This window comes from Apodemus sylvaticus, chromosome 6, assembly GCF_947179515.1.
Source record: "Apodemus sylvaticus chromosome 6, mApoSyl1.1, whole genome shotgun sequence".
Taxonomy (NCBI): Eukaryota; Metazoa; Chordata; class Mammalia; order Rodentia; family Muridae; genus Apodemus; species Apodemus sylvaticus.
In genome coordinates, this window is record NC_067477.1 from 40,788,725 (window position 1) to 40,808,525 (window position 19,801).

A 19,801-nucleotide genomic window follows, 5' to 3' on the forward strand; every position below is an offset into this window, starting at 1 on the left:
GCCCTGGCAGGCAGTGAATATGGCCGCGGGGATTCTCTCCCTCTGCTGCTCTCTAGGCAGGACACATGCCCCACGCCCGGAGGTCTGGCAGATCAACCGCCAAGTTTTCTTACATGGGGCATCACATTGGATTGTGTCTATATTATACAAAAGGTTACAATTTCCCACCCAAGTATGCAGTCTCATTTGTAAGTAGTTTGCCTGCGGTGCCTTTCCTAGAGTGGCTTGAAGCTCATAAAAGACCTCTCTCTCTCTCTCTCTCTCTCTCTCTGTCTCTCTCTCTCATATATATGGAGAGAGAGAGAGAGATCCATATATATCTACATATATATGTAGATATTTTGAGATTTTTATTTAAGATGTCAACAATATCAATCTATGTATGCCTCATACCATTATTACCCTCTCTCCGTGATCTCCTTCCCACATGCTCTTCCAATGTAACCGAGCATCATACCTCTCTTTACTCATGGCACCTCAGGATCTGCTTGGAGAACATTGCGAGGTACCGGAAAAAACGCTGGTGGGCTCAGAGAACCACTACTCCCAGCATCCTCCACGTTCCCAGTGCCCGCGGTTTCCTTTTCCGGTCTGGCAGCAGAGGAAACTGTAAAAGCTATGCTGGGAAGGCGGCGCGGAGCTTGATTCACCTTCACCGGCGTCGGGCACCCGCTGACCCCGGGTTTCCTACCGGAGAGCAGTCAGATATGAACGGACGGGTGGATTATTTAGTCACGGAGGAAGAGATCAACCTGACGAGAGGACCCTCGGGTAGGCGCGGGACGTGGAGGGAGTAATTGCTGCGCTCCTTGCTTTGGCGGAGCCGGGTTTACCTGGCTGGAGAGCAGGCAGGCCCAGACCGAACCGCATCCCAGAACGCTGTCGGGCAAGGAGCAAAGAGTCCATTGGCATCCTTTGTTAGCTAGATAACGGACTCAAGGACTCTGCTCCATAACCCAGTCGGGTTACCGCAGGCACTTATGGCTAGGAAGGGTTTCTTGCTGTTGGTGGCAATAGAAAAGGCTAGGAAAAAGCCCGCTGTTTAGCTAGCGTGTGGGAGACGCCGTATCCGTTATTCAGTTGCTTGCCCCATCCTTGTTTCTTTGAGGACCCGTTCAGGCAAAAAACAGGAGCTGCGAACGGAGGTTTTCTGAATGCGGAACAGTTTCTCTGGTGTTAGGGTCCCTGCCTGCATTTTTTGGGGGGAATTAATTTACAGTATCAACTGGAACGCTAAAGCGGGAGGAGACCTTTAACAGAAGTTTTCAGACCTGGCGCCACCCCAGAATTACTTTACTTGGGCCTTTTCGTTTTTTACTTTTTAGCAAAATATTAAACATGAAAATGCTGTTTTCTAATCCCGTCTTTAGGGATTTGGATTCAGTATGGATTAAACAATTCTTTAAACAAACACTTCACGTGATTCTGACAGGAAAATTCCCATTTAGCTTTTTGCTGTGTGGACTTCCTCGCGGATGCTCATGGCTGGACTGGCCTCTTGACATTACTACATCGTGCTGCTGCCTTCCTTGGATTTTGCAATTTTCTTTATGGCCGTAACATTTTAGGTTTAGGGTCCACCACTTGGGGCCAAGGTTTTTTTGTTTTGTTTTAGTTTGCTTGGTTTTTTTTTTTTTTTTTTTTGGTTTTTTTTGTTTGTTTGTTTTTTACTCTAACATCTTAAAGTTTTTTGTTGTTTTGTCTTGTTAAGGTTTTTTGTTGTTGTTTTGTCTTGTTTTAATGTATTGGCAGAATAACTTAACTAATGGATGCTTGTAGTTGTCTTTTCTGTAACATGGAGACAGTTAGGAAATGAAGTATTTAACTTATAGTGTTAGGATTAAGTCAGTTACTCCCTGGAAAATATTTAGGACCGTGTCTTGACATATGGTAAGCAGTGTGTTTATTTGCTACTATTGTCATTAGTGAGTGAATGGCTAGACTGACTCCAGTAAGTTAAATACTGTATTCCAAGAATTGAATAAATCATTGGTTACTGGGAATTTCTATTCTGATGGCCACAACTTAGAATAGTCTGTTAACTTTTTTCTTATCTATATAAGTTTGCAATAGCTTAATCACTGCTGACTATTCTGTATAAAGCACAGCTTTCAGAACTAGTCATATTTTTTGCCTTCCTGTTATGAGAAAATTGGAGGTTGATTGTATTTATGGGGATAATTCACTGCTAATCTTTGTGGTTTATGCAGAAGCTTTGTTCTGGGTAGTTCTTTGATGGGGTGAGGATGACAACTTGACAGAAGCTAGAGTTGTCTGGGAAGAAGAACCTTAGATGAGAAAATGCCTCCATCAGATTGCCTGTAGGCACACCTGTCGGGCATTTCTTCAGTTGTTTGAAATGGGAGAGGGCAGCTCCCTGCAGGCAGTGCTATCAGGGGGCAGGTGGGTAATCCTGGATTGTAGAAAACAGGCTGAGCAAGTCTTTAGGAGCAAGCCAGCAAGCAGTGCTGTTTTGGTTCCTGACTCTAGGCCTGTCTTGATGTCTCTTCACAGTGGACTGTTTAAGTTTAAATAACTCCTTTCATTCCTTCATGCTTCTGTCATGGTGTTTTTTTCACAGCCAATAGAAACGTAAGCTGAGCTCAGAAACTTTTGCTCAAGGCTTTTCCGTATGCCCAAGTTTCTTGAATCTAATTTTCTTATTTTATACAATTCTTCCCTCAATATTTATTGACCTTTGAGGTTAACATAGTAGAAAGGGATTTTTTTAAAAAGATCTATTTATTATTATATGTAAGTGCACTGTAGCTGTCTTCAGACACTCCAGAAGAGGGCGTCAGATCTTGTTACAGATGGTTGTGAGCCACCATGTGGTTGCTGGGATTTGAACTCAAGACCTCTGGAAGAGCAGTCATGGGTTTTTTTTTTTACATTGTTTGTCTATGTGTTTTTATTTGTTTGTTTGTTGAGGGAGGGGCCTGTAGAGGTCAGAAGACAACTTTTAGGAGTCAGTTTTCTCCTCCATCATGTAGGTCCCAAGGATTGAACTCAGGTTATCAGACTTGATGGCAAATACTTCTGCCTGCTGAGCTATCTCACCCAGCAGTCTCAGATCTGTAAATAAAAGTCTATATTTTTTCATGAGTGTGTTTTTTAAAATCTTTTTCCTCTTAGGATCAATGAGATACACATTTCTGATTCCTTTTGCAAATATGTAAAGGCATCTAGTTCTCTAACCTAAATAACCTACCATGACACTACTTTTTATGATGTTTGGGCTTTTCTTCCCGCCACATAGCAAGAACCCAATATACTTTGCTATAGAGTGTCTTAGCTGTGGTATCACAGTATTACCAGAGTCTCTTAACTGTGATATCACAGTATTACCAGGTCTCCTGACAAGAGCAGACTTCTGATATTATTCTTGCTTTAAGCATAAAATTTAACATAATATCATTGTTTGAACTTTTGGGCATTTTAATAGGCATTGTCTAATTTCTAAGCATTGAACTTACAGATCTAAAGTTTCTAGTCTTAGTATTTTCCTTTAAACAGAGTCAGGAAAGGCTTCAAGAGACTAAATAAGAAATATATCTAGTTAACATTTTTACACAAAAGGGTTTATTTTTGTATTGTATAGTTAATTGTTTTTTTAAAAAGTTCCATTGAGTGGTTTCTGGAATTTTTATAAGTATTTTTAAGTATTAGTCATTGTTATCAGTCAGGAAAGTCAATAGAATGAATATCTGTGTTAGTAGGGAATTTGTTACATTAGCTAAGAGGCTGAGAACTTGGAAGCTGCTGAATCCACGAGGCTGGCTGCTTATCAGACCCAACCTGGTGCTGACAATCTGGAGGACGCCTGGAGAGCCATTAGCTGTTAGTCCATATTGGAATCCCAGTGATGAAGGGTTCTGATAGCAGGGCAGAAATGTAGCAACAGCAGGAGCAGCAGCAATAGGATATACACTCATACACTCACTAGCAGAGTGATTAAAGTCACCAGAGAAGTGTGAAAGAAATACGGCTTTAAAAACCAAGCTTTTTCCCTTGGACTGTCTATCTGGTTGACACTGGAAGGTTCTGCCTACAATTTAGGGTGAGTCTTTCCTCTTCAGATAACCTCATCAAGAAAATCCTTTATATTTTGTTCATGGCTAATCTCTTAGTTGATTCTAGATCCAGTCAAATTGAAAACTAAGATTAATCATTATGGTGATGTAAAACATTTAACTTGCTAGGAAAAAGTAATTACAAATTTAGTATTAAATTTGGTAGAAAAAAAAAATAATCATTGGAAGTTTGTTGGTTCAGTAAAAGGTTCCAAGTTCCCGCTTAATCACTTCCTCGAGCCGATCCCTAGTCTGTGGCACCGTTGCTCTTAGAGTCTTCATGAAGGCATCATGACGATACATGAAGGGAGTAAGTCAGTAATTACCACTAAAAACTTCTAGGTAATTTTGATGAAGTCATAGGAGTCTTTCTTTCTACAGGAGAAATATAAGAAGCCTCTGATTCTAAGTATGCAATTCTATTTGCAGGCAGCACTATCTGGTTTAACTGGGTGAATGTGTGTGTAATTACTATTTGTGCCAGTATAGTATCAGACAAGAGTCTTGGATATTTATAGTTTTGTAAGGCAAATGAACCTATTGAAAACAAATCCACCATCATAGGAGAATAACAGCAATGAAAAGCGCCTTGGGGTGAGAAGGGAGGGCTGTGTAGCTGGGCCCATGCCCTCACCATTGTAAGGAAAACCTTGGTGGTCTTTGATTTCAGAAGACTGTTTTGCTTTTGTTCTTTGCTCATTCCTCATGTTATTTTAAGTAATTTCTGCCATTAAAAAAGATTTAAAAAAATTATCTGTATGAGTGTTTTGCCTGCATTTGTATGTGTAACATGTGTGCCTGGTATTTACAGAAGCCAGAAGACTGCTAAGGACCCCGGAGCTGGAATTATAGGTGGCTGTGAGCCATAAGATGGGTAATGGGAAATGAACTGGGTAATGGGAAATGAACTGGGTAATGGGAAATAAACCTGGTCCTGTGCAAGGGCAGCTAATGCCCTTAACTGCTGAACTATCTCTGGTCCCCAAGTTTTTGAGTTTTTGATTAGCTGGTAATCTAAGTGTTTGTCAAAGGCAGTAGTCATAATTTCAAATGCTTTCAAAGTTTGAATGATTCATCTTTATATCTTTTAGAACAAGTTCAGTTTGATTGTACTTTTTTTCCCATATCAGATTTAGAGATCTGGAAGTGATATATATATATATACATATATATATATATTCATATTTTGTTTAGGCTAAATGAGCCTCTGATTATAGTCACTTAGGCTTATTTAGTTCTTCTAGAACCCCTAAGTAGTAGGCGTTTAATCCACACTATTAGATTGGGAAGTTGTCTGAGGGAGATTAAAGACTGGTCCAAGAACTACGGGCAGTTAAGAGTCAGAAGATTCTACTCTAGGTCTGTTGATTCTACTATACTGGATGTTTCCTCCCACCACAATACCTAAGAGTTTGATTGTTAAACTTTTCCTTAGCTTTCTTTTCTGTTTTTGTTGTTATAGCATACCTTATTCCCTAGAAGGTTTCAATGCATCTAAAAAGATATAAAAATAGGCTAGTGAGATGGCTCAGCAGCTAAGAGCACTGACTGCTCTTCCAGAGGTCCTGAGTTCAATTCCCAGCAACCTCACGGTAGCTTACAACCATCTGTAATGAGATCCAGTGCCTTCTTCTGGGGTGTCTGAAGAGATCAACAGTGTACTTACATTTATACAATAAGTAAATCTTTAAAAAAATGCTTAAAAAAAAAAGATGTAAAAACTCGACTGTGGAAAGTTTTTAGGTAGGCACATCAAGATGAAACCAGAAACGGCACATTCGGTAGGAGCATTTATAAGTCTTCAGTCATGTGCTTCCCATTTAACAACTGACTGCAATTGCTGCTAACGGTTCTCTGACTTACTCCTTCCTGTACCTATTAAATAGACTGGAGACTATAGTGCTCTGTCTTTACTCTGTTTTCTCTGACTACAGGAAATCCAGCTCTTTATTGAATTTACAGTACAAAAGAGACATGTATTCATATGCAAAGGGTTAAATCTTATTACATAGGTTCTTGTGGTTAAGGATTGTGAGTGTGGGGCTGGAGAGATGGCTCAGCGGGTAAGAACACTAACTGCTCTTCCAAAGGTCCTGAGTTCAAATCCCAGCAACCACATGGTGGCTCACAACCATCCATAATGAAATCAGATGCCCTCTTCTGGTCTATCTGAAGGCAGCTACAGTGTAATTACATATAACAATAAATAAATAAATCTTTAAAAAAAAAAAAAAGGATTGTGAGTGTATACATGTAGCAGGAGGGAAAAGGAAGAGCATGCTAGTCTGACCCAGAATTGGTTGTTTTTCTCATTACTGCAACAAAGTAACTGACAAAAACAATTTAGGGAAGGTTTATAGTTTGAGGGCAATCTCTTATCATGGCAGGAAAGACCCCACAATGGGACAGTGAGGGCCTGGGGCTGGTCACACTGCCCTCTACAGTTAAGATGTTGGTGCTCCACTCATTTTTTCCCTTTTTCTTCAGTCTAGGTCCCAGACCATAGAATGCCTCCATTCAGGATAAGTCTTCCTTTCTGTTAAGGTTTCCAAGAACAGTCTCATAAATATGGCCAGAAGTTTGCTTCCTAGGTGATTTAAAATAAAGATAAACCATCCCAGACTCCATCCTGGAAAAGGTCAAAGGATAGAGGTAAGGGGCCTTTCTGATAAGCTTAAAGAGGCTTTATTGAAAGGACAGGTTTTAGTGCAGGATCAGGGGTAAAGATAGCCTTAGCTGTAATAATAATAAGAATATTAGAGAAAAATGTATTTTTAGATCCGTGAATAAACCAGTCTGGGTATAGGAGAAGTTTTGTTTAGGAGATTCAAGAGAGAAATTGCCAAAGTAAGCAGAGATTGAATTTTGGAGACTATTCAGTATAAATGTGAAATGGGGCTGGAGAGATGGCTCAGCCATTAAGAGTACCAACTGCTCTTCCGAAGGTTGGGAGTTCAAATCCCAGCAACCACATGGTGGCTCACAACCATCCGTAACAAGATCTGACACTCTCTTGTGGTGTGTCTGAAGACAGCTACAGTGTACTTACATATAATAAATAATTTTCTTTTTAAAGGATAATTGTAAAATCAATCTTTCTTTAAGATTCCATCTTAATACCTCCTCTTCCTATTCATTGGCTAAAAGTCAGCCTAGGAACCCTCTCCTTTGAAGTCTTCTTTACCCAATCTAGAAGCCACCTTATTATCAATATTGTATAAGATTGCCTTTCATGTATTGCTAAAACCCTCTGTCCAGTAAAGAACAGGTAGAATAGTTCTTGTGGGCCAGTAGACTGTGCCACAAGACAGAAAAACTTTTAAGTTCAAGCAGGTTAAGAGACCTGAGCAACTCTCATAATTGAAAATGGTGGGCATTTAAATTTGCTCCTGACCAGGTTCCTGTCCTTGAGCTCATGACCATGACACTCTACTAAGAAGGCCATGACAACTGGTCACATAGCATAGAAACCCAGAGTTCTCCATGCTAATGAGGTATCTAGATTTAGCCGTAAGTTCCCCTTCCCAGGCATTCCTTCCTGCAAAAGGTATTTAATTGGGTTAGAGAGGTGGCTCAGCTGTTAAGAGCACTGACTGCTCTTCTGAAGGTCCCGAGTTCAATCCCAGCAACCACTGGGTGGCTCACAACCATCCATAATGAGATCTGATGCCCTCTTCTGGGGTGTCTGAAGACAGCTACAGTGTACTTACATATAATAATAAATCTTGGGGCCTGTTCATCAGGGAACCTTCATCATACCACAGAAGGCCCCTCCCCACTCCTGGCACTCACCCTGAGCTAAGCTGGATTCCCACCCCCTCATCCCCTCATCTCAGGTCTGTGCCTCCCCTCCCCCCCCCCACTCCTTCCCAGCTTTTCGTGGTTCCCAGTGGCAACATCTGGGTGCACAGGAGTTTGAGAACCACAGCCTCTGCCCCAGTCCCTGCTTTTTCTCACCTAGAGAAACATGGGCTGGGACCTGATTTTGGGCTGCATTTTGCCTTCCTTGAGCAGCATGTGGGCATCGCTAGAACCCGCTAGCCCAGCAGCTAGAAAGGAACATAGCTTAGAGCCCCTGTGTTTTGCCTCCCCAAGTGGCACATAAGTGACTTTTAAGACACCCCAGCAGCAAAGTGAAACACAGACAAACGAGGAAACCTTGGATTCTATTGTCACACAGCTTTCTGGGACAGATTTGGGATTTGGACTTTGTAACATTAAAATCTAAACTAAATACTGTAGGTTTCGTCATTATTATTTGCTGTTTTACTTGTGTCTTGTCTTTATACTTCACTCTGAAACTTTCTTTTTTTTTTTTTTTTTTAAAGAACATATATTACACTGGGCATGGTAGTGTATTTCTCCGCACTTGGGAGCAGGCAGGCAGATTTCTGTGAGTTCAAATTCGGCTTGGTCTTTATAGTGAATTTCAGCCTAGTCAGGGCAATGTAATGAGATCTTGCCTAAACAGTACAATTATTTGAAAACTAACATGTATTTAATTTCTTTTTTCCCTAGTGCTTTCTTTAGTTCATTATACAAAGTGGTCACCAAACTGATTGATATAGAATACTATAATGGGATGCTTTTAGTAATGTGTGCTATTTCAGCTTTCAAAGCCATAAACCACAGTCCTCACTAGTTATAATCTAAGAAAAATTGAAAGTTTGGACTTATGTTGTTGTTTTAAGACTAGGAAACAGTTAGGATGTTTTATACAAAGGAGGAAATAACTAGAGAGCCCTGCAAAAAAGAAAAAATATATAGTTATGTCCTTTGAAGTCATGTTAAGGATCAATTTTAATAAATCTTGAGAAAAAATGTTAAAGTATATTGGCATTATCTGGAATAAATTGAAAAGCAAGTCAGTTGATGCTAAACTATAGAAACATTTTACTAAACAGAAAAGTTTCCAGTGATTATATTTCATTAAATGCAATATCAAAGTGAAGATACCCAAAATATGCTTAGATGATAGGATCAGGATTGTTGGTTTTACAGAATTAAAAAAAATAAAGATAAACCATATTCATTATGTATCTACATTATAATTAGAAATTACAGATACTATAATAAAGAGCAAGAAGTCATCTCTGGTTCTAATAGTTTTTGCAGCACTAAAGGAGACTGTTAACTTTCTATAACTGTGACAAAAATTCCTGATATAATTTACATGGAAGGAAGGTTCATTTTGGTTCATGGTTTTAGAGGTTTCAGTCTTGGTCTGTTGGCTCTGTTGCTTTTAATCTAATAGTAATTAAGTATGTAAGAAAGTTGTTCATTTCACTGAAGCTAAGATGCAGAAAAAGGAGTCCACATATCTCCTTGAAAGGATATTCCCCTTCAGTGACATAACTAGGTTGCACCTCTCTACCACTTCCCATTAATGGGCCACAGTCTGGAAACTAAGTAAGTAATATTTGAGTACTTGGAGAGAAACATACTTAGCGCAGGACAGAGAGTAACGGTGAGCATGTGATAAAAGTAGCCTTTACCGTACAAGGGAAAAAACAATAATGTAAAATCCAAGTTTTCCCTCCCTGTCCCAGGCTCCCGAAATAACAACTCTGAGACTCAAAATATACTTACTAACACCTTGGTCATAGCTTTGGCTGTTCCCCAACTAGCTTACAAGTTAATCATCCCATTATTCGATCATAAGTTCTGCCATGTAGTTGGCTTACCTCTGCTCAGTTCCCTGCTTCTGTCCTCCTCCCTGTTCCAGGACTAAATCCACTGCTTCTGGCTTTGTCCTAGAATTTCATCTCCCTACCCATGTCTCACCTCCTATTTCCTGCCTAAGACTATAGGCCAGTCAGCATTTTATTGTCAGGTGCTGCATCCATAGAAGACACAAGAGATTTTTCTCTCCACAGTAAACTATAAAATGCCTGTAGCAGCAGGTGTTTTGGAAATGAGTTGGATAATGTCATTCTCCCCTTGTATCACAAACTATGGTTTCATGCCTATTACATATAAAGTTTATTCTATGTTGAGTAAGAAACAGTAGAAAAATTGAAAAGAAGGCAGTTATACAATTAAAAAAAGGCCATGATTTTGAGAGGTAATAATGGGTGTTAGAGGGAGAAAGAGAAAAGGGGGTGTGATTATATTTTAATTTCAAAAATAATTTAAAAAGTGAAAAAAGGCAGTAATAGTGAGAAGGGTCCAGATTGTAATATAAAGCAAAACTAAAGAGATTACATCATTTCATTGTGGAAAATAAGAGAGCCAGGGGAAGCATGATCTAATAGCTGAAAGGCACACACATACTCAGTTTCTGGGCAGCTGCTTAGTACATGTTTACTTAGCTATTTGGAAGGCAGGTTTTCAGAGCCATGACAAGCTCTATTGCTTGTGTGGGAAGACAGCACCTTGAGATGCCTTTGCTAGGTGTACACTCTGTCAGCCCATCAGATGAGATCTGGGATCAGCAAGTTGTGTGTAATGCTTTTTAATAGTTGCATCATCTTTCTGTTCTCTGAGGTTAAAGGTTTTCTTTATTTTTTAGTGGATTCATTACTGTCATAATAAGTAACAAACAGAGACATTTTACACTGGGAACAGAGAATTTCTCTGAAGAATGTAATTAGGCTTGGATGCCTTAATTAAGTTAACCTCCTGAGTTGTTCATTTGAAGTACCAATTTATTCTGTTCAATCATATATATTTATTTATTGAGCAACTACTGTGGGGACAGGTTTCTGAACTAGTCATAGAGAATTGAGTTTCAATATAAATTCACCAAATAGAAGACTATGGTGTTTAAGAATTACAATGGGCCCTTCAGTATTCTTACTTATGTGTTCTATTGTCAATCTTAACAGTAATATCTCTATATTAATCTCTACTATAATTTTGCCCCCAACAAAGTTTTCTTGCTCCTTTAGGGGAAAAAAAGAGTCAGAATGAGTGAACACAGATCCTTACTTTTTTATATAATAATATGACTGTGCAAGTCATTTCCCTGTTTGTATGCCTGTTTCTTTACAGAAACAGAAATAAAAGTATTGGTTACAGAAATAAAAGTATTAGAACTTACTGATACACTTGTGAAGATGATATACTTTTATTTGTTTTATACCTTTATAGTGTTAATTCTGCGCCAGGTACTTCTAAGCTCTTTAAGGTGACCTTACTGTATGGAATAGACATTAGTGGGGCAATAGATGCTGCCATGTACCCCAAGAAACGAGTCCTCAAGCACTGGAAACAGAGAAGGGGAGTAGTAGTCAGAAGATCTTGAGAGGTTCCATGGATGTGACTTCCCTGGCATAATTAGAAGATGCAATCACACAGCAGACTTATTGGTTCTCTGGCTCTGTGTCCCTTCTTTTGAAATGTTCACTGAGCCTTAGTTATAAGGGTTGGTTGCAGATATATCAATAAGGGCTAGGCATAGCCCCTATTTTTCTCTGCATTTAAAGTGACAACTCCAATGTGGATTGGAGAAATCTCATGGAACTCTACCCTTACCTGAAGAGCTACAGGCAATTTGATAAGTACTGAGAGGGGAGATTAGTCTGTCTCAGGGATGAGCTTCTTGATTGGTTATCCCATACCAAGTGGTGAGCCCTAGGCATTGTACATGCAGACAACACCGAATGGACTCAGCAAGTTGTATTGGTTAGTTTATATGTATATGTAATAACAGTGGTTAAAGAAGAGGAGGTCACATGGATTTCAGAGGGAGTGAGGTAGAGAGCACATGGGATGGGTATAAGGAAGGAAAGGGAGGAAGAAATTATGTGGTTATGGTTTAATAAAATAAAAATATTCACCCATTAAATATTGAGCAATATTTTATGTTTGGTAAGAAGGTTAAATGAGACAGTATGCATATGGAATGTAAAGCATATTATTTAGCACATATTAAGCAGTCAATAAATATAAGCTGTTAATTGCTATTGCTCTTAATGGTAACCTGGATTCAGATGCAGAGTCAGGAGGCATCTAGAAGAAGGTATGTCTTGTTTAGCTTTACAAGACTCTTTACTTGGGCATACTTTATCTCTCTCTACCCCCCCCCCCCCCCCCCGTAGTGATGTTCTTCTTTTTTAGAGTCTTATTTATTTTTCTGTGTACAGGTATTTGCCCGCATGTTTGTATGTGCACCATATGGATGCCTGATGCCCTTGGAGGCCAGAAGAGGGAGTCATTTTCCCTTAAACTATATCATTCATATATATGATTTGTAATAACATTTTATGTTGTTTTATATTTATATTTTATATTTTACATGTGTGCTCATGTCAGATAAAGACTAAACAACTCATTTTAATTTTGCCTTGTCTTAAAATTTATTAGCACATTAAAACTAGAATTCACAATGCAATGTTTCTTCATTTTTTTGATGAAAACCAGTTGAGTCTCACTTTTATTCTTTTTCTCTTTGCCTTTAACCTATCTGAGACCTTATGTCCTGAAACTGAATTAAGTACACCCTTCAGCTTCAGAGGATACTGATGTTGTCAGTATGTCCTTTTCTGGTGTTATTCTTCCACTCTATGTAAATGACACAGTATTCTCTCATAGGTATTTACTACAATGTATCTTTACACATCCTTAAAAATGCATGCCTTTTTGTATATAAAATTTTGTCTGTGTATGTGTTCTTATTTATCAGAAAAGTTTTGTACTATGAATAACATTTCAGAATTCTCCCCATGTTACTTTGTACTTTGCTTATTAAATGATTCTAATTCTTAACTTTTAATCTGTTCTCTAACCTAGATAACTCTCACTTCCACACTAGTACATTGTGTGTTGCACTGAATATATTCTTGTATTATTTTTTTATAGATGGGATAATCACAATTGCCCCAGTTAGGATGCTTTTGAAATTAAAAAGTGAATCTTAAAATACTAGGGTGTAGGTGTATACCAAGATTCCCAACACATCAGAATATGTGCCTACTCTGCTTACAAAAGATTTGGTATGTTCAGCTTTTAGCTGATACAGACTAGGTAATTTATTAATCTATCCTCTTTAGTTTTCAACTGATACCTGTTCTAGTTGATTGGTATATGTGTTGGAAAATTACTGTAGATTTAAATATTACTCAGTTTATCTTTTAAGTTTATCTTATTTTTTGTGTATGAGTGTTTTGTCTGAATGTACATCATATGCTAGCCTGGTGCCTTCAGAGATCAGAATAAGGATTCTGGAACTGGAGTTATGAATCAAACCCAGGTTCACTGGAAAAGTAGTCAGTCCTGTCCATTTAACTCAGAGCCATCTCTCCAGCTATCTAAGTTAAACTAGTTCTGAAGAGGATTTCTAGGAAATCAATGATAATCATACTTAATTTCAGAGAATTTGAGTTGTAATTAAGTCTTTTGTATTTGTAGGTAGGTAGATTTGTTTAACTCCTTTTTTTCTCATTTTTAAAAGAATTTTTACGATTACATCATATATTTCTCCTTGCCCCATCGGACTCTTAATTGGAAATTTAACAGTCACTAGTTTATTGACAGAAACTTCTAGTGTCTTACCCCTATGTTTTACAAAGAAATTTTTTCAGATTTTGTTACAGGAGTCTAACAGTTACCTTTGAGAGAGAGAGGGGGTAGAATTTGTAATCCTTATTTTCCAGAAAAGAAAGGTGATCATCAGATTTCCAAACTGATTCGCTTCATTCCTCATCTGGTAAGTTGCGGAGTTGAACTTAAAACTAATCTGACTTATGAAATATCAGAACGAGACAGGGAAAAGAATATGTTTGTTGGTGCTTAAAGTCAGAGCTGAACAGTTTAGTACATGTTAGCTTTATGTCTTCATCAGGACATAACAGTTGCCTGGCTACTAGTAAATGGTCAGCGATTTTCTTTTTGAACAAATGGATTAGGAATTATGTATCTATATAGAGGGTTAAGATTTTATCTGTTTGTTTATTGGTAGTGCTGGGTGTCATTGCCCAGCATGTTAGCTAGGTAAATGCTATATTGCTGAGCTAATTCTCCAGCCCCAAGTACGAACTGTAATGTCATTACTCACTGCTGTGGTAACTGTCATTCACTCTAGTAAAGTTTTAAGGTATAGATAAGTTCATTTTGTAAATATGGTTGAAGGGCTTCAGTTAATCTAAGAGTTCTTGTTTCAAGTGGTTTGGTTCACTGACAGCAGAAATACCAATGCGTTAAATAAATGTACTTCTATGATGTGGTATTAGGGATGAATAATAGACTGTACTTTCAAATAATAGATCTCAGGTTTCTTGTACAACTTTTTAAATGCTGTTCTAGAGCTTTCAATACCTGTAACAAAGTCCCTCTTGTAATCACTGTTTCATTTGGCTCCTTAACATGTAATTCCTCATTCCCAGTCTCTTCAAAGACAGCAGCTATTTCATGAGAGACTCAAACCATAGCGAAGATGCTAAATTTCACTGCAAGAGTTTTTTCTGGTTTATCTCAGCATTGAGAGAAACTGATTGGCCTCAGCCCCCTTGTTCAAATCTGCCACTATTTTTAAGTCTAAATTTTCAGAGCCTTCCATGATCTGGTCTCTGCTACTTTACCAGCCCCTTTACACTTAAACTACAATCATGTATAATTTAAATTTAGAGAGTTATAAAAAATGAATAAATAATTTAGAGTTCATGTTTTTTCTACCCTACCCTTCAGGGTTATGAAAATAGCCTTCTAGAAGTAATTTTTTTCTGTTGTGTATGATAAATCCCCAAACAAACAAACAAACAAACACAAAGCTAATTTGGTGGCAAAGACTCATGTACAAGGTATGCTATTTAAATCACAAACTTGCTGATGTTTCCTCTTTGGTTCTGCTTCTCATTACATTGTGGATTGATTTGGTAGGCTGTGTTAGTACTTAGCTTTATTCTACCCTTCAGAGAACTTTAGAGAAAGCTCACATATTAGTGATATGTTTCTACTCAGATCATTAAGGGAGCCATGACTGGCTTTCCTTTTCTGTTGCACCAACACATTGTTTTTTTAAATTGTTCTCAATTGTTTTAAATTGTTTTAAATCCTTCTCTTTGTACTGTGTCCCTAAATTATGCCCATAGTTACATAAAGAAGAGATTACTTTTTTCTTTCTTTTTTCTCTTTCCCTTTCTCTCTCACCCTTTTCCTCTTTTTCTTTACATAAGTTTAAAAACATTTCTTCAAGAAAGTCAAATGATATTTGTAGACAAAATACTTGCCACAACTTAGTGGTTAGATCATGAAAATAAAATTTTAATTAGTTAGCCAGCTAATTTGTTTGCTTGCTATATTTTATTATAATAAGTGCACTTAGATATACCACAGTAACCAATTTGAAAGTATACCTTATTATACTTATTAATATAACTGGGTAGACACAGTCTTCTTGTACAGCAGATTTCTAGAACCTTTCTCCTGTAACTGAAATTTGTTACTCATGTCAACTAATGAAACTCATAGAAACTAAGAATAGAATGGAGGGTCCCAGGGACTAGGAGGAGGGGAGTACTCAGCTGCTAATCAGTAGTTAGTTTTCTACAGTGAGTAAACTTGGCCATTACTGTGTGTAGGTATGGGTTCAGTTAGTTGTACTTGACATAAAAAGAGGAGAGTGAGTTTGGTGACTTGGTTCTCCTGTAAAGTAGCAGCTGCTTTTCTAGTTCTGAGGTTTCCTCTAACAACCACATCACTACTACCCTCCTACCCGAGGATAAAATAGAAACACTGCCATATACATATGGTCCCAATATTAACAGAAAAACACGTGGGGAGGCTTCAGTTAGGAATCTCTTTCCCACTAAATTGATAACATGTTATTTGATAGTTTAAAACAAAGCTGCATTTTGGGAATACCAGGATTTGGGTCCTCTGAATGTCACCAACAGGATCAAAATCAAGTGTAGGCAGAAGCACTTATATCAAGACTCATCAATACTATTACCCAGGTTTTATACACACACACACACACACACACACACACACACATACATACAGTCATTTTGATCATAGTTGTGATCACAATACCTGCCTGGTTCAAATCAACAATCTAGGTACTTTTGGCCTTTATTCATAATGACTTACTGACTTTGCCCATGACTGAGTTTTAGCTTACCTCACAGTCTGAATTATCAGTCTCTCCTCCCCACTAGACCATTTTCTTCTCCTTTCTTCTCCTCTAATCTTTCTTTCTTCTTCATCCCTCTCTCCTTCATTCCTCCATGATTTTCTCAGGGCTGGGCTTCAACATCGTCGGAGGGACAGATCAACAGTATGTCTCCAACGACAGTGGCATCTACGTCAGCCGCATCAAAGAGGATGGGGCTGCGGCCCGGGATGGGCGGCTCCAGGAGGGTGATAAGATCCTCTCGGTGAGAAATGGCTTCGGCTCCCTTTGCTATACTTTGCTCCCTAGACCACATCTGACCCTTTCCTTGGCTTGCCTTTTTGGAAATGAAAATATTTAGAGTGTATCATTGAATAGAAAAAGCATTGATCAGTCTTCCAACTTTACCACTGGGCTGGGAGGATAGTATTATTTTTGCTTGATAGATAAGGCAAACTTAACATAAAATGTGAAGTTACTTGCCTTAGTTCAAAAAAACACAAAGCAGGTAGAAATGAAGGGCTGGTTTAGAGGAAAGAGATTTAAGATCCACACTTTTCAACTTTCTCTTAATAACTTTATCACTTCTCTTTTGTTGACTAAAACACTGAATTATGCCTTTTCTTGGGAGCCCTTAATAATGGTCTTAACTTTAAAAAGCAAGGTAAGGATTAAGTTTCTGCTTTAAATTCAGGGTTCTTCTTTACCCATTAGTAAGATGAAAAAATGAAGTGCAGTTTGGATATCTGTCAATTGGACTCTCATTTCATCCTGTTAATCTTTCTTATTATATACTAATCATGAATCTTATTTTTATATACTCAAAGATAGGAATTAATATTTTATTAGCTTTCCATAGCTCAGTACAATGTTCAACATAGGCTTAACAAATGAGCAAATCAGAAAATTAATTTAAAAAAGAAAGGTTGACTAACAAATACAGTCATATGGGCTCATAAGCCCTTTACATTTTTATTATTTTAAGTGGTGTGTGTGTGTGTGTGTGTGTGTGTGTGTGTGTGTGTGTATTTATAGGGTGAAATGTACACATGAATGCTGGTGCCCTGAAAGCCAGAGGCATGGGATCCTCCTGGAGCAAGAGTTATAGGAGATTGTGAGCTGCCTTATATGATTGCTGGAAACTGAACGGAGGTCCTCAGGAAGAATGGTATATGCTTTTAACAGCTGAGCCATTTCTTCAGTCCCAGACCCTTAGTCTTAGAATCAATTGAATAAAAATAAAGTAAATAAAAATCCAGGCATAATAAGACTTTTAAAATTCTTATGTGTGTCTATATTTTTTTATTTTTGTTCTACCTCACTGGCTACAGTGTCATTAATTATACCATCAGTTTTGGGCATTGGGAATGGTTAGACCCTGCTATAGAATCTTAAAAATCAATTTTTTATGCTGCTGTAGTTCAGCTTATTTGTATGAAAATAACACACACGTTGGTATAAAGAATGGGAAAGTACTGAGATTGTGAATGGTTATCTAGGGTTTCTAGTGAATTAGACCTGCTTCTAAGGGCTGTGCTCAAATTAAAAGAAATCTGAAGAAGGATGGGACTTTTCACTACAGAAGTGCTTCCTGTTTCCACCTGTGTTGTGGATTGTGGCCCATGGTCTAAGAAGAAACAATTATTTCCTACTTTGTCTTATGAACTGAATAGGGCAAGAGGCCAAACTGGTAAAAGGCCCAGTGAATGAAGAATAGAACAAGACAAGATTTGATTAAGAGTTAAGGATTATGTCAGATACTTGATTTAGAATTTCTGCAAAATAGGACTATCTCTTTTAAAGATTTTAAGTTTTGTTTTGTATTTTCTCTTTTGAGTTGCCTCTCAGAGTTCAATTGATAACTGATAAAAGTCATAGAGTTTAGTTGATTAGATAAATGTCGTATGTGTGAAGTCTCCTGGTCCTCTTAGATATCAGCTTATTGGATAGTTCTCTGCCCTCCAAGCCATTTGATAGCAGTATGTGAAGGCAGAGATACAAATGAAAGAAAAGAATGTCTCCCTTTTTTTCATTTGACATTCTATTTGAGAGATCCTTAGGAAGATAGAGCACCAGGCATGTACACAAACCTGTACAGTCCCTGGTACTCAGGAGGTAGAAGTGGGACATTTGAGTTCAAGTCTATTGTGAATTAGTTAGCAAGGTCTTACTTCAAAAGAGATACACATAAATGAAGACAAGTAGCTATGAAGCTACACAAGTTAATTCAAGAATTGTAAGAGTGTGTCCAGGGTATAAGTATCCTACCATGGATACTGTTGTCTTAATTCCTCTCACTGTTGGCTATGTTTCTGCCCACTGAGCTTTTTCTAGTCCGTCTATAAGATATGGAAATGTGGCAATGCCTTTGATATGAAAACGCTAATGCAGAATTTAGGAGTAGGCATTTTCTATCACTCTTATAAGAAAGACATTGTAAAACTACAAACCAACTTTGCAATAGGACAGAAAGAAAAAATTGTGAGTGGGTTGTTAAAGTAAAAGTGTAAGGTATCATCGTATTTCGGAGCACTAGCACCTATACTTTTGAGTAAAGAAAGACTCAAAAAAATTGGGTTTAGTATAGGGCTTAAGAGACAGCTATATTGTTAGAAAAGCTTTAATTAAAGGTGGATTATCTAAAAAAGAATTACGAACAGTTTTTAAGCACAAAACCACAACCTTCAATGTAATGCTGTTTAATATTAGGGTAATTAGTAAAATTAATACTATATTGTCTTCCTAATAGGTAAATGAATAAGTAAAATTACTCTATAAAGTAAGTTATATAGTAAATAACTACCAAGATGATATACATGGTTTTAGAAAAAAAAAAACTGAAATTAGCCTTTCTATCAAGGATAGAATTAATGGCATAAGTCAGAATTTAAGAGATTTTATTAGATATATGCTAAGACAAGGAACTCTGTGTGGTCCATTTTCTCTAGAGATACAAAATTACTGGGAGGTCCCAAGAGTTGAGAAAGGACTGGAGATTAGTGGTGGGTGGGTGGTAAGAGAGAAGTGTTAGTGAAGAGGAAAGTAGATATCTAAAACCAATAGCTCATCTAGCTTGAAAACTTATAGCACAGAGTACTTTACTTCAAGATAGAAGACATAGAAGAAATATTACAAAGACATAAGATATTAAGTGTTCCACACATATAAGACATATTACAGAGAATGACAGATTTTTTGTTCTACTCACTTAAGGAAAGGGTATGTGAGCAAAAGAGAGGGATGAATACCAAGGTTTAGAAAGGTAGATATATGGGAGAATAAAGAATCCAGAAGAGGAAAGAAAAATCATTTGCCTTTTTCTAGGGGAGGTTAGTTGAAATGGAATAAGAATTTACTACAGGGTTTAGGGAGATGGTTCAGTGATTAAGGGGTTCCCAGCTCCATATTGGGTAGTTCACTTCTACCTGTAAGAACTCTAGCTACAGGGAGCCTGGTGTCCTCCTCTGGACACACACACACAGGCACTCACTTTGAAAACTAACAAACAATAAAGAAAGACTAAGTGAAAGGAAAAGAAAACTCATTGGCATAGTTGTTGCCTCAGCAGCTATGGCAGCCCCTTTCTCTCTGAAGTGAACGCTGGAGGCCCTCACTTTTAAATGGTTCTGTGTGTCTAACTTGCTTCATCCCGAGTTACTTAAGCTTTCATTTATTA

At 37.8% G+C, this 19,801-nt stretch overlaps 1 protein-coding gene across 1 annotated transcript in view; it reads left to right on the forward strand.

Moving 5' to 3' along the window:
• Window positions 1-594: 594 nt before the first annotated feature.
• Window positions 595-19,801, forward strand: part of Synj2bp (synaptojanin 2 binding protein) — a 36,958-nt gene continuing 17,751 nt past the window's right edge. Inside the window, exons 1-2 of the mRNA XM_052185536.1 lie at window positions 595-771; window positions 16,254-16,390. Coding sequence (XP_052041496.1) covers window positions 708-771; window positions 16,254-16,390 — 201 coding nt within the window. The 5' untranslated portion in view covers window positions 595-707. The remainder of the gene's footprint in view (window positions 772-16,253; window positions 16,391-19,801) is intronic.